The 14,546-nt window shown below is 45.8% G+C and overlaps 1 protein-coding gene across 1 annotated transcript; it reads right to left on the reverse strand.

Annotated features, from left to right (window-relative positions):
• Positions 1-726: 726 nt before the first annotated feature.
• On the reverse strand, positions 727-3,127 carry rasl11b (RAS-like, family 11, member B). The gene is made up of 4 exons (XM_076726222.1): positions 2,841-3,127; positions 2,675-2,731; positions 2,498-2,574; positions 727-1,952 (listed from the first exon to the last, which is right to left on the reverse strand). The coding sequence occupies exons 1-4, from the start codon at positions 2,953-2,955 to the stop codon at positions 1,455-1,457; spliced, it is 747 nt and encodes a 248-aa protein (XP_076582337.1). The 5' UTR covers positions 2,956-3,127; the 3' UTR covers positions 727-1,454.
• Between the last annotated feature and the right edge of the window lie 11,419 nt (positions 3,128-14,546).

Below are 14,546 nucleotides of genomic sequence, written 5' to 3' on the forward strand. Positions count from 1 at the left end.
ATATGGTGGCAAATAAAAGCGAAATGATTAACAAGTCGTTTCACACTGGATGCTAAGGCCCGTAATTTGCTCACACCTCCATCTTGCCTACGCTCTCTTTATTCTCTCCACCATGAATCACCTCAGCCGGAGCTCAGCAATTTCACCCACCTACACACACCTGAATCTATCATGAATACCAGTACCCCACATGTTGTCAAACCGAGTGTAGAAATCCCGTGAATCCCGTGTTTTGATGTTCTTCTGAGAGTAACAGGATATTCAGGATTCACTGATGAGGTTTTGGGTTGTAAATAAACGGATCGCTGACGCAACACAAACATCAGGTTTTATTGGAAAAGGGCTTAATATCATTTGTTTGTGATTCTCAGAAGACCCCGTAATGAAAACCAACATGAACTCTTCCGCCGCTGTTGGCTCGACACTATCTGAACCACCTTTTTTTTTTGTCAGAAAGGTTTTCGGGGGTCAGGGACTGAGTCGGGTTTTCGGACGGATCTCAAGAGCCGAGAAGCTGCTGTACAGTCGAGCCTCTGCTGTCGGCTCGATGCTGTTCTCGAAGCATTTTTATAAGAGGCAGTTTATTCATAAGTCAGGCTACCTTCTCCCGGGTGAGTCATCCCCTCACAATGGTCTTTCACACTCTTATGAAATCGAAAACATCACCCCGACTCAACAGGTGAAGGTTTTGAACTGCGCCAGCGAATGAAAAACCAGACACGTTCATCAAATTCATCAGTTTATTGTGAACAAAAAGTGAATCTGTAACAAATAAATAACAGGCCCTTTGGATTATTCCTTTTTTTTATAAAGTGCATCAGTGATATTAACACATGCTACATACTGTCTGCTGCCCCTCTACAACCCCCCCACCCCCCCCCACCCATCATTCTCTCATGCACAGTTTGTGGATGCTGCAAAAATACACTGCAGCTATTGACATAAAAGAGTACACACACAGAGCCCCGGCTCAAGTAGCTGCTATAATGACACGAGCATTTAGCGGCGCCTGTAGTGGCAGCCTGAACAAAAAGCCGCCACAATGGGCAGCACAGCTAAAAATAAGCAGCAGAGTCCTTGAGAGCTGCTGTTGCCAGGAGAGCTTGATTTAAGCTTTCTGATTTGATATGCAGGGAGTCTGGGGTTCGGTCAGCCTCGCTGCTCCTGCGTCCTCAGGTGTCGTCTCTCCTCCTGGGGAGGTGATGAACCTCCCCGCCGCTTCTCCTCACGCGTGGTATCCGACAGGACAGACGCCTGCCCGTTTAGAGGTGATTACCTCTGGAAAGATTCAGCCGCCTCCTGATTTTTAACACCTACCACTGTTTCATTTCACGCCTGCCTTCTTCAGCACAGGACCGCAGTGCAGAAGCGTGAACCTTCCGTCCTCTTTTCCACCTTCAATGCTTTCTTTCTCTCTGCGGCCGCTCTGGACCACTTTCAGCTTCTCGTCCTCCTCACACCGAGGTGACGGTCCTGACTTTGGCCGACAGCGCCTGCTTGAAGCGCCTCTTCAGGTCTTGCATGTTGGGAGACTTTGGCCTGGGGATGAGGGGCGAGCGCCTCTTCTCCGTGGCGGCGCTGGCGGAGCCGTGTGAGGAGTTGGAGGCGGGAGGCGGCTGCTTGGCGAGCTGGCAGCACAGCCTGTGGAAGGCCCTGTGCACCTGGCTGTAGTCCTCGCTGGCAGACACTTCATAGAAACAGCAGCCCAGCGTTCCCGCCAGCAAAGGGCCCTGCTGGGAGTCGACCCGCCTCAGGTGCAGCAGGTCCGCCTTATTGGCCAGCAGGATCACCGGGGGCATATTGGCACCGCCGGCACGAACGACCTGCTGGTGCAGCTGATCGATCAAGTCGAAGCTGCGGCGGTCTGTCACCGAGTACACGAGCACCACCGCGTCAGCCCACTGGATGGAGCAGGTCACATGATCGGGCAGGCTGATGCCATTATCAGTCATCTGTGAAGAGAAAGGTGGCTGATTAAAACACAACTCTTTTTACATTTATCGTTTCTGCTCTAAAAGAACCACGAAGCAGAATTCAGGGCAGATTAAACGCTCCCTGACTTCCTGCCACTGATCTTTAGTCATGACTGGAATGCTGACTGAGGCAGACGTGAGCTATAGGGTTACTCCAGCACAGTGAGGTGTGGGTGATTGAGCAGCCTGGATGTGGATCAGGGTATCATTTACCCTGGCCTCAGACATCCATTAGCCTAAATGGGAGATTAGACAGCCAGACTGAAGGGCTCGGCTTCAGGAGAAAACACACACACACACACACATCTTTAGTTTTGGACTGGTGCCCAGTCAGGAGAGGCTTAGATGATCTTAACAGCCAGACGGTGAATTAGATTATATCATCTTTGTATTGGATTATCCTCAGCGGGTTTTCATGTGTTGAACCCGGTCGGCTCAGTTTACCTGAATCAGCCCAGAGAAAACAAACTAATCTGCCTGTTTTCAGTCTGAGGAGAGCTGGAGGGGAAAAAAGAGGATCTTACCTCCACACCCGGAGTGTCTTGAACCTGGATGGTCACTTGGTCTCCGTCCACCTGGACCTCTCTGGAGTAGAGATTACCTGCACACACACACACGGGAAGCAAAACGGATTTTAACAGCAGGATTCAGAGACTCGTCTCGTCTCGGCTCATCAACGGTGACGCTGCTCAGATACTCACCAGCGTTTCTCTCATAGTCGCCGATGAAGCGCCTCGTCAGGAATCTCACCACGAGCGCTGAAATCAAGACAAGCGACAACATTAGACAGTTATATCAGAGAATATGCGACGAAGCAAATCACTCCACCTCTACAACTACAAGCGAGGATTTTCGTCGTTTTCTTACCGGTTTTCCCAACTCCGCTGCCTCCTATCACAGCCATTTTAATGACCCGGTTAGGGACCGAGTATTCAGCAGCTGGATACTCCGCAATAGTCGTCATGTTGTGGATGAGACGCATTTCTTTTCTCCGTTCGTCAATTCCGTCCGAGAAAGCAACGGTTTTCTTTCCAAAACTCTTTCAGCTTTCAGGTAAAAGTAAATCCTAAGTGACTCCTGAGGAGGCTCAGAGGAGGTCTAGCAAACACTACAGCGACACAGGCGAAGAACAAGCCGTTAGTTTACTGAGTGCTGCTGCGGAGAGGCGCACGCGGTTTTTATAGCGCCCGAGCGTCGCTCGCTTCTGATTGGACGCCGGTGAGCCTTCCCCTCCCTCGTGCGCCCCCGCCTACACGTGGATGTGCGCGCTGCACACAAGCGAAAAACGCTCGGGCAACAGGTGGGACCTCCGGCTGGGTGTCCTGACAAAACTGTCCCCCTTTTCGGAGGGAAAAAGGAACAAAACACGTTTGTTTTTATTTGGCTTCACAGCAAAACTATTACTGAATTAGACTCTAATAGAAAATAATATAATTGTAATAACATTAAGCTTATTTTATTGTGAAATATCGAACAGTATTTGAACATCAGCCACATCCTCAACTGTATTTTGATTTATTTTTGTATGTGTGTTTTCTGCGTCTCAGCCATAACGTTAAGTTTTGGGTGGCATTAAAGGACGCAGGTGGATCCTGCTCAACCTCCTCGTGCTGTGCTGCCTGTAACCTGTTCAGACTTGCCCCTGCACTTGTGAATCTTCCACACAGGGGGTTAATGGCTGCTGATGTTGTACAAATACACCCCCTCCCCTCACACACACACACACACACATACCTTACAAGAACTCATGCAAGCAATCATGCCATGGATGTGAAAGCTACCGGCCACCGACATCCAGAAATGACACAATATTTCAGCCACTTATCTAAAAATGGAAACAGCAGTAAAATAAGAACCTATTTTCACAAGTGAACAGCAACACAATAAAACATTTGTTGATACCTCACATGGCAAAGCAATTCAGCAGCTGCTCTGATTTAACCTGTGTCGTCTCTTTGTCCCATTTTCTTCACCCCCCCCCCCCCATAGGCCTCCCACTCTCATCTTTCATTGGTGCTCATGTGCTCTGAGGTATTTTGGCATGCAGTCCTTCTGTGATTATGGTCTGGTATGTATTTTTGATAAGAGCGCTGTTGACAGCTGGCTGCGCTGAAATATGAAATTAGTGCCCGGGATTGGTGAGCAGACCTGGTTGCGAGGTGTGCACGCACACACGCACACACACACACAGAACAGCCCTCGAACCACATCATGGCCAAATTCACCCCGGCGGCATTATGGGAAGGGCGAGCCTGTTTTCTTGCTGATAATGAGTAAATCCTGCACATGGTTGCATTTCATGACAAGCAAACTGGATTCCCTCAGATCGTCTGAGTGGAAGTGATGCTCCTGCCTTTTTTAAATGAATGATGCGAGCGAGGTGTCACCCCTTTTGTAATCTAAGCCCACGCTGCAGCATATTTGTAACGCAGAATGGTAAAAAGCATCACGGCTGTTCCCTCCTCTAGCAACCAGGCGAGAGGGCCAATGAGAGGGAGGGAGGGAGGATGCTGTGGAGGTGTTCTTAGGCAGTTTTAGAAATGCTGAGCGACTCACACCAGAAGTCAACACAGTGACTTTAAAGTGCAACATCACTCGTTTCATATCTGAAAGACAATGACTTTGTGGTGCTGATGCATTTCACGCGGCGGTGCAATGACTCTAACTGTGGTCATGCCTTCAGGCCGGTGTTGCCTTCACTTTCCCTGAGGGAGGCCTGCAGGAACATTAAAACCCCTTTGAGTCAAAGCAGACAATCATAGCTACAGCAGAGCAGAACAAGGCCTGGTTTGGGGATCAGACTGTCAGCAACACACAGGTGACAATAGACAGTTAGAGAGGGTAAAATGGTGCTAATCTTTTTGCCGGGGTAGTGGCAATTATCAGGGAGAACTCGGGGTATTCGCTGCAAACAGAGGAATGTGGAGTTAATTGGGGGCTGGCAGAGAGGGGGATCAGGGGCAGATGAAATCAGGAGGAGGAGGTGTTCTTAGAAGGATGTCCTTGTTGACACGTAAGTGAGGACTGATTTCCCGAGGCGGCCTCGCCTTTTACAGTGGAGCTGAGAAGAAGCACGCTGCCGTCACTTGCCCCCCGGGCGTGATCCCACAAAGGACGGTCATTTGGGATATCAGAGAAGCTGGGGCAGTTTGGAGCTGCCCCGGGGCCTCACCTCATGAGCCGCGGTCATGTGTTTATCAGCATCATGATAGATGCTTATCATTCCCATTGCCTTTAATCATTGAGTGCAATGGTGATTATTGGGGGCCAATTATTTTACCTGGTCTTAAACACAGTCATTTTGTGGTTACTTCAAAGCTGCACAAAAAAACATATGCTTAATACTGCAAATTTGGTTTGGTTTTCCATAAAAGTTCCATATTTGCCTTGATAATTTCAGAAATAATTGAAGTGACCATTTGTTCGCCTTTTCTCGCAGCGCTGCACTGCAGATGCACAAACACAAGGGTAACTGTGAAAAGCAGATCTATTCACACATCTTTTCATAGATCTCTTCTCTCATTTGTTTATATCTACAAGCAAATTTGCATTTCCACTGACCAATGGAAATTGCATTGGCCTGCCAGCACAAGCAGCTCTTGAGCCACACAAAGGAGGAGAGCTTGTTTTTTCTTATTGAAATGTAAACCTTCCAACATGTTCGGCCATTTGCATACCTCTGAATGTCAGCAGTAGTAGGGGGGTGGCAGTGGTGGTTTTAGAGGGTTGTGTGGACTATGGTGCTGGGACTGAATGACAATAGTCCCCTCACACACACACCACCTCCTCCTGCCACTCAAGGAATGCCAGCTCAAGCTTTTAAAAGTGACGCTGGCCAGTTAGCCACAGCTCGTCTTCAGGAACGTGATGGAAAATGTCTAAATCTGGATCCTCCATCTTCCATTCATGCTCCCCTTCTCCTGTTTACATTCCACAGCTGATCCCTGGCGTAACATTGGATAATTGGTTTCCACTCTCATTTCTGAGGACTGGCATGCAGTCCACAAACCGTTAATGTGTGCCAACATGTGTGGCTACGTGCATGTCGAGGAGACACAGAAACAATCGAAGGTGCTGCAGCAGCAACAGAGGATCGGCGTGTTTTCGACTGGCGTGCATGTGACCATAGACATGTATTTAAGGTAAGACTTTAAACTCCGGGATTATCCTGTTTTCACTCATTGAGAGGTTGTTGTTTTTCCTCTCACGTGGAAAACCTGTGAGTGGAAACATAACATACTGCACTTGATCTGCGCATATTTTTAAGCATGTTAAGTGGAGGATTAAGAGGGAGTTTTGACACGAGTGGGTAAGGAGGTCAGCTCTTATTATTTTAATGGAGGAAACTGTTGTGAATCATCTTTAAACAACAATGATCTGTTGCACAACAATTATATTTAGAGGTTCTATAATGATGGGAATGCTGATGTTTTTTGTGCAAAAAGGTCAGAGTATGTTGGTAAAAGGAGATTTTTAACTTTCTACGTCTCATAAAATCCATCAGCATCAGAAATCTGCAGAGATAATTAACACAAACAGCTGCTTTCTTGTTTGTTGGAACATCCTCTGCACCTCTTGCATGTTTATGCAGTAAATACTGGTGTCGTTAACATACATGTGTAGGTGAAACAGTAATGGGCCTGAGATTGACCCCAGCAGTCCACCCATTAGACACCAGTACAGGGTGTGAGGGAACAGAGTACTGACCTGTGGAAACATCAAGCTGCTGTTTTAAAGCAGAAGTGGGTAGATTTATCTTCAGATATCTTTGAGACTAACCGGCTTCAACCTCATTTTTTCATGAATCATTATTGTTCAGGCATCCATGGCAACCAACACAAACCCACACATTAATTTCTAATGTATTGACCGGACAGAAACCTTGAGATAAAGTCATCATCAGTATGACACAGGCGGACAGACGGACGGGGGACGGTGGACAGATCGTGTTGGGACGCGGGGTTCAGTGGTTGAGATTTATGGGTTTTGGCCTCTGTCGGTAAATCAGACTTTCCCCCTGGGCCCCGTCTGTCCGTCTAGTCTGCTTTACTGCCCAGACGGAGCGGAGCTGGAGCTCATGCTGGAGGCAGAGCGAGGTTCAGAGCAGGGCCTCTATGGTGGTTTAATATAGACCGACAGCTCCCTGGGGGGGTGATTCTGGGCCAGGGCTGGAGTTCAGATCTGTAGATGTGCTGGCCAAACCAAAGTGCTTCACATACTGGAAATTATACAAACAGCATGAGAGAGTTTATGCATACTGGTGCTGTGTAATAATGTGATGGGTACGGAGGGTAAGTTTTGGCCTTTGTGTGCAATAAATGTGGGAATGAAATGGCTCTGACTGTGGCAGCTCTGATGTGACTGTTAGCACAACTCTTCTGTGGCCTCTTCACAGCCCTCAGTGGGACACAGTGACCTGTCGTCAGCTCACAGGTAACAAGAGCCCAGTGCTGAATAGGGATAAAGAGGCTGCTGTGCACGTGCAGCCTGAGTCAGGTTCAGGCGGAGCGTCCGTGAAAGTAAACACAGGAAAGAGAGCAGCGGTGAGTGCACGTGGAAAATAAGCTCCCAAATATTTATTCTGATTATGTTTTCAGCCAGACTTTAGTCAGACATCTGTCACCACCGTTATCCGTCCATCACCATCATCGTCTTATATCGATAACCTTAATTACCTTGTTATTATCACAGTTTACCCAAGCATCTGTCATCTTTTGTCATCCCAGAGGCAGCTTTCCTGTCAGTCTGGTGTCTTCAAGACTAAATAAAGTTTTGTGTGCAAACTGACAGACAGGCTCAGTCCTGTCACTGCCTCTCACAGGAAGAATGAACCTGAATACAGGCGGATTAGGCACCTGTGAACACAGGTCTGATGGCATAAATAGGTACGCCTGAAAAAACAGAAAACACTGGAAAACATGATAGCACTGGGATGAAACGGCCTGTTTTAGAGCGTGATCTAAAGGGCTTTCCCTCAATGCACTGCACACAGACAGCTGATGGAAGTGCACAGAGGTAGTTTAAGGTCCTGTGATTTGATGTGAAGTTCAGATAAATAAGATGAAAAATGGACATCCTGCTGTTAGCTGAAAAAAAAAAAACAACGAAAGAGCAGTTTGACCAGCCCCTCATTATTACCCGCTGGTGTTTGTCGTTTGTCTGGGTTACAAAGTGTTTTTATGAGGTGCTTCTTCAGAGCGCTGAGTGCTTATTAAATGCAAGGTGGCCCCACGGACGGTCGCCTCGGTGCTGCACTCTGTCATTGTCGTGTCTTGAGCTGTTTTTTAGTTTTTCTGGTCTTTTTGTTCTGTTGTCTTTTGTCCTCATTTCTATGTGTTTCCTATACAGGTACATTGATTGAGTGCAATGTTTAAACCAGAGTCAAATTCCTTGGATGTGCAAACATACTTGACCAATAAAGCCAGTTGTGATCCTGATCCGGATCCTGATCCTGATCCTGATCCTGATCCTGATTGATGAACGACTGCCTTTTATCAGGTGAGCGCTCTGACTCAGAGGAGCCCTAAAGACTGGAAGCGGGGAGGTAATTGCACACCTGCTCTCACTGATGACAGTGTCTTCACTTTGTTCCTGACATTCATACTTATCTACTGATGCTGATTGCAGATCTGCCGGGTCTTGTTTTGTCTGTCAGGTCATGATGTTTGTTCACCGTGAAGTTTACATCATGAGTTGTTCTTCTTTTCTTCCCATTAAAGCTGCTACAACTGTCCTCCAGAGCCTTCTGTCCCTGCATGTGCAGGCAGACTCAGGAACACTGGACTCTTCAACATGTACATCATGACAATATACACTCACCAGTGAGTGCCCCACTGTCATTCATATGCACATACACACCCACACAGACTCCCATGCTTTGGCGTAATCTCACTAATTATGCAGCATGCTCACACATTGCACAAAGAAAGACTTTCACATGAATGTGTGTGCGCTGATTCAGAGGCAGAGCGAGATGACTCTCCTTCTAGATCCTCAAGGTCACCTCCCTCTGCAGCACACGTCCTTTGTGAGGACACCGAACAGGAAGAGAGTGTGTGAGAGAACACATGCTGGGCGTTTTAATCAGTGTGTGCGTTAGCGGAAGCGGGAAAAAGATTTTTGTCAACTCACCTGTGTGCAGCGGGAACGCCGAAAGACGTAACTGAAGACGTGACGTCTGTGGAGCCACCTTGGTCATGGTTATCCAAGGACGCTTGAATCAAGGACAGTCGGACTTGTAGAAACTTGAAAGATGTGACACTTTTTTATGATTTTGCAGACATTGCTGGGATTCATGTTTTAAGCAAAATCCTGCACATTATGTGGTGTTGAAGCAGCCAGCTCTGCCTTCCTCCAGCCTCAGCACAGATGGGGCTCAGACTCTCTTTGCCCCCCCAGCCCGGCTTTCAGAAACACATTACGTCTGCTGCAGGGAAGAGCTGTGGTGGAGCTGGGCCATTAGGTTGCCTCAGAGTGACAAAGAGGAAACAGACGCACCAAACTGCTTCAGGCAGTAACGAAGGTGTCAGTGTTCTTGAAGGGTACATACTGTACTCTCCATGAAAACTGGCACCAGGTACAATGAAAAAGGAAGAAGATGTGCGTCAGACACCCTGAAGGAGGGGGTACCGCAGCATCATGTGCTACTTGAACCCCCCCTTGACTGAGCAGAAAGCTGTCTCTTCCTAATGCTTCACACATTACAGGCAGGCAGATTTGCTGTGAGTGAACATGAGACTTCAAGTCCTTGACATGTGGAAGAAAGCTGTGAAAGCGATGAGATTTCAGCCATTTTACTGATAAACTTCAGCATTCATGCATGCACTTCATATGTTGCTTAATGGATATTTTCAATGCAGCCAGCCTCCTCTGTGGTAGATTCCACTGGTTTGACGTGCAAAGGAAACTCAAGGTGAGCACAGTGCTTATTGTCTGAGGACAAAAAGACTTGTACATAACATTTTTTGCTTTGCAGCTGCGTCAGAGAGGACTCAACATCAAGCAGAAAAGAAGATTCACTTCTATTGTATTAAAAAAATGAAATACTGTTCCAGGATGTTGAAACACATAGTGGGGATGATGTTCCTCCTCTGGGGTCTACACAGACAGAAACGTTTATTAAAGGGGCACCCCCAGGTTTTACTAAGGCGCCCCCAAATCCCCACATTTCCTCCTGGCTCACTGATTTTAAACCTCACTGCTCACAGTTGAGGTTCAAAACATCAGCAATGAGCAAGGAGGACGTTTTTGGCATTTGAGGCCATTTTTTTCACTAACATACTTCTCTGGGATCTCAAATTCAGCAATTACATTATATCACTGCTCCCAGTAACACTTCGTTGCTCTGCTCTTGGGCGTCCACCTTGAAACTGTGCTGATTGTTTCGATCCTCTGTGCTGCAGGTTGAAGATGTGTGTGAAGCATCCATGTTTTACAGTTTGTAGCTTCTTTGCATCCATATGTGAAGCATGGTAGTCCTCCACAAGCTGATTGGTTCTGCTGACATTGATCTTCAGGTGATTGCCATTGCATCACATGATGAAGCTCTCTATCAGTCCTTTGTACTCCTCTGAAATGGACATTATTCACTGGGATCATACATGTCAGTAGAACAATAACGTCCACTTCACCGAAGATATTCTGAAAACCTTTTATTATTTAATTCCTTAAAAGTCTTCAGTACATATATGATGTGAGTCTGGCCAGATGTGGATGTAACCTGCAGCTTGTCTGGCTGGAGGAGGCAAACAACCACAAGGCGGTTACTCTAGTTTTATGAAAATGTGTATAAAAGCCGGTGAATAGAAATCTTTGTATGTGTGTTGCTCTGCTGAGTCATAGCAATACAACCAAACTTGTGTCAAGGTTTTCCCTGTTACATCAAAATCTCAAGCTCAAGCCTGGGCAGCGTAAAGGCAGATAAAGGCTTCAGTAAGTTCACTTAGCAGACCTCCGGGCTCTCAAGCACCTGGCAGGGTGAATTAATGCGGTTCACAGGACTGGAAAGTGGGTCAAGCTCCAGTGCTCTCTGCAGCCATCTCGGCTCACGGTAGACATCCAGTTATACAAACAGATCTATTGTTATTGACCGTGATGAGGACAAGATGCTGCTCAGCTTCCAGAGGAGAAGAGGGGCAGCAGAGGAATCTGGAGCTGCCATAGACGTGAGGAAAATATGCAGGGGATATGATATATGAGCATGTGTGCGTATGTGTGTGTGTGTGTGTGTGTGTGTGTGTGTGTGTGTGTGTGTGTGTGTGTGGTAGTGGTAGTGGTAGTGGCTTGCCTTCAAAATGACATGCAGATTTCTGATATATCTCCCATTTCAGACCACTTCGAGGGACAGACAGGGTTGTGCTAACACTGTCTGCAGTAGGAGATCTCGCTCTTCATTAGATTCTATCAGGTCTAAATTAAGAGCAACCCTTCTTTCACTTTCAATTAACCAAATAAAGAGCAGTTACAGAAACCCAGAACCAGCCATGATTGCAAAACAAGCCTGCAGACGTCGCTCTCCTTGTGTTAATTAGGTGAAAAGTTCATAAAAACTAGGCCAGTGCTTTATGTAGCCCGACACTATTATCCACTGACCCGCTGACCTCCTGTCATAAACTCCCGCTGTTTAAATAAACCTTTTTTTCAGCACTGAATAATTACCTGAATTTGATTACATCATGAATCACCTACATAATGTGCGCTCACTCAGTACTCACATGCAGATATACTTTCCAGGGCTGCCTGAACGAGAAGGACACAGCCAACTCTGCTATTCATCGCATTGTGCAATGAGAACAATGCGGCTTTTGTGCCCTTGTTGTCTCTGTCTCACTGACTGAAAGTGTTTGTGCAGAACAGGTGCATTTCTGGCTGCGAACAGGGCTGTCACCTGAATGAACACTTCAGGATGTGCGTATTTTTAGTTTGTTTGTTTGTTAGGGCAAAATGCCTCATTTGAGTTTCTTTTCCCATAAATTTGAACTTCTCTGAGTCACATTCATCTTTTTGTGTATGTATATAGCACATACAGTATGTGTGCATTTAAACACACACACACACACGTATGTATGTGTATATATATATGTGTGTGTATCTATTTATGTATATACTGTGTGTTTATATAGGTATGTATACATACACGTATGTATACACGCTGTATATGGATGTATTTGTTCAGTCTGCTTGGCTGTACACAGCAGTGGAGAGTGATGAAGAAGAGAGCGAAGCAGCCATTCATAGTGCCATCTGGAGGGTTAGAGTTAGGGTCAAATGTGAGGATTTTCTGTTTCCGTCTGTTTCATATCACCATAAACTGAAAACCTTTTGGTTTTTGACTCGGGGTTGGACAAAACGCGCTTTAAAGACCTCACTTTCAGCTCTGGGGAATTGCATCTTGCATGTTTTACAACAGTGCCTTTAAAAAAAATATTCATCTTTGAAGCTACGGTATTTTCTTGTCTTGCAGCACTGAATCAAAAAAGATTTACAGCCTGTGTCAGCTTGCACAGTCCCTGTGCAGCTTGAGCAGGTTTGAAGAATAATGGGGGAAAATGGCAGCGTCCAGATGCAGAAAGCTGATAGATATGTTTGACTCAAGGCTGTAAGTGCTGTCAAAGGTGCATCCAGCGTCTATTAAATATTAAACTGGAGGTCGTGAATATTTATGCAAACAAGCCTTTTGTCAAAAAAAAAAAAAAAAAAGCTGCATTAAATCTACTTTGACATTGTAGGACAATAAAACATGAAAACTTCCAAAGGGAGTGAATATCTTTTACAAGCTCTGTATTTTCTGACCTTTTTAAACATCAAACAATCAATCAACTAATGTGAAAAATAACAGAATAATCAATAATGAATAGAAGTATTAGTCATCGAGAACATCAGATTGATCCAAAACGTGCCTTCCCTTGTATTAACTCTGTGTCCTGTTTTGCTGTTGATGACCCAGAAGCTGGTGTCTGTTGCACATCCTCAGACAACAGAGTGCCGTTACCCAGCATGCCTGTTCCTCTGTTTACAGAAGCAGGGGTACCGCACATGTAAACTACAGTCCAGATGAGTCCGTCTGGAACAGTTTGTACCAGGAGCCAATAAGCACAACAACGCCTGTGTGTGCAATAATTCACTGCTCTCTTCTCCTCGCTGTTCTGGCCAAGTTCTTATAGTTGTTCTCTGTGTTTCCCTTCATAAAACACAGGCAATGTGTATCCTATCAGGTTTTAGTGTTCAGGAAGCCCTGTGAGTGGAATATGAGGTAACTTGACCTGGATAGTAACTCTAACACGAGGTCTCATCTGATTGAGCAAGTCAATCGTGATTGGAGGTCAAGATACCAATCAAGTTTAATTTTGCATAGCATCTGTGTGCAGGAGGTCCGCGGTAATGGCTCTGACATGAACAGACTTTTTCCAAAGCATTTTACACTCAGTTAATCTGCTTTAATGTTCGACTGCTTCATTTCTTCATGCTACTGATACAAGGCAATTAAAAAATCCAGGATCAGATCACCTGTACGACCGTCAGCATCTTTCAGTGCAGCATCTGTGGACTGCGACTGATAATATCACTGTCTTATTTTCATACACACATAGTTTTGACTAATGCACAAAAAAGAAGGGACTGTATATATCAGGTTTCATGTTCTATAAGTAAAAATGATATGAGTTTTGTATTCTGCAGCATCGAAAAAAAAGTGACTAAAATAGTGCAGCAGTTTTTCACTTGTCACTTCAAATCATTAACTTCATAATGAAATCGAAGGCCTCTTCATTACTAACGTCAAAGTTGCCAAGATTTGGCTCTGACTCATTTTGTATTTGCAGGCATCACAATACACCGAGTTCCAGCTCTGACAGTGAAAATGAAAAGCTTCTGTTGCAAGTAAACTCCTCTAAAACAATCCAAACAGACTGTTCCTAACCTTGATGTTTCAGCCTGTACAAAAAGCCACCGAGCTGCAGTGAATCACCGATTCTGAACTGGAAGATTATTTTCTCGGCGGTGCGGAAATGATGCATAATTCATGTGGCTCTCTTTGTAGCAGCTTGAACGACAGGAAGGTCATCAGCGCTTTTAGTAGTGCGGCCAGCCTCGTTTCCTGCAAACACTTTCTGAACTCAATAGTATTTTCTGTGTGTGTTTGTCTGTCTGTGTGTAGTGCACGTGCACCCACATGAAAATCCCACTTTTGATCTCAGCCAAAGCGAGCAGAGCAGGTCCGCTGAGGTTCACCTGCTGGCTGATGAAAAAACATGTTGTGGATACAAAAGTCCTGTCAGCTACGTCCAAACATGAGGAGGCAACCACATACTGGATGAGAGAGATTAACTCCAAACAAACACAGACTGAATTCACTCATCGTCTCTGCTCATCTGAAGCCTCGTGTCAACGCGTAAGCTGCCCTGCACAGCTTGAAAAGGAGGCTTTTTATCTCATCAACAAGGCTGGGAGTGGATCATCAGACGCACAGAACTGGAGATGTTTTCACGCATGCTTTGGTTCGTGGATGTCAGAGAATGCATATGAAATGTTCTTTTACAGTGAGAACGTTATCCGGAACCATCAGTAAGCACACAC

This window comes from Chaetodon auriga, chromosome 3 (assembly GCF_051107435.1).
Source record: "Chaetodon auriga isolate fChaAug3 chromosome 3, fChaAug3.hap1, whole genome shotgun sequence".
Lineage (NCBI taxonomy): Eukaryota > Metazoa > Chordata > Actinopteri > Chaetodontiformes > Chaetodontidae > Chaetodon > Chaetodon auriga.

Coding starts and splice junctions, on each gene's coding strand:
- rasl11b (XM_076726222.1), bottom strand. CDS start 2,955: ATGCGTCTCATCCACAACATGACGACTATTGCGGAGTATCCAGCTGCT. Junction 2,732..2,840: donor CAGCGGAGTTGGGAAAACCG/GTAAGAAAACGA, acceptor TCTTGATTTCAG/CGCTCGTGGTGAGATTCCTG. Junction 2,575..2,674: donor CGACTATGAGAGAAACGCTG/GTGAGTATCTGA, acceptor GTGTGTGTGCAG/GTAATCTCTACTCCAGAGAG.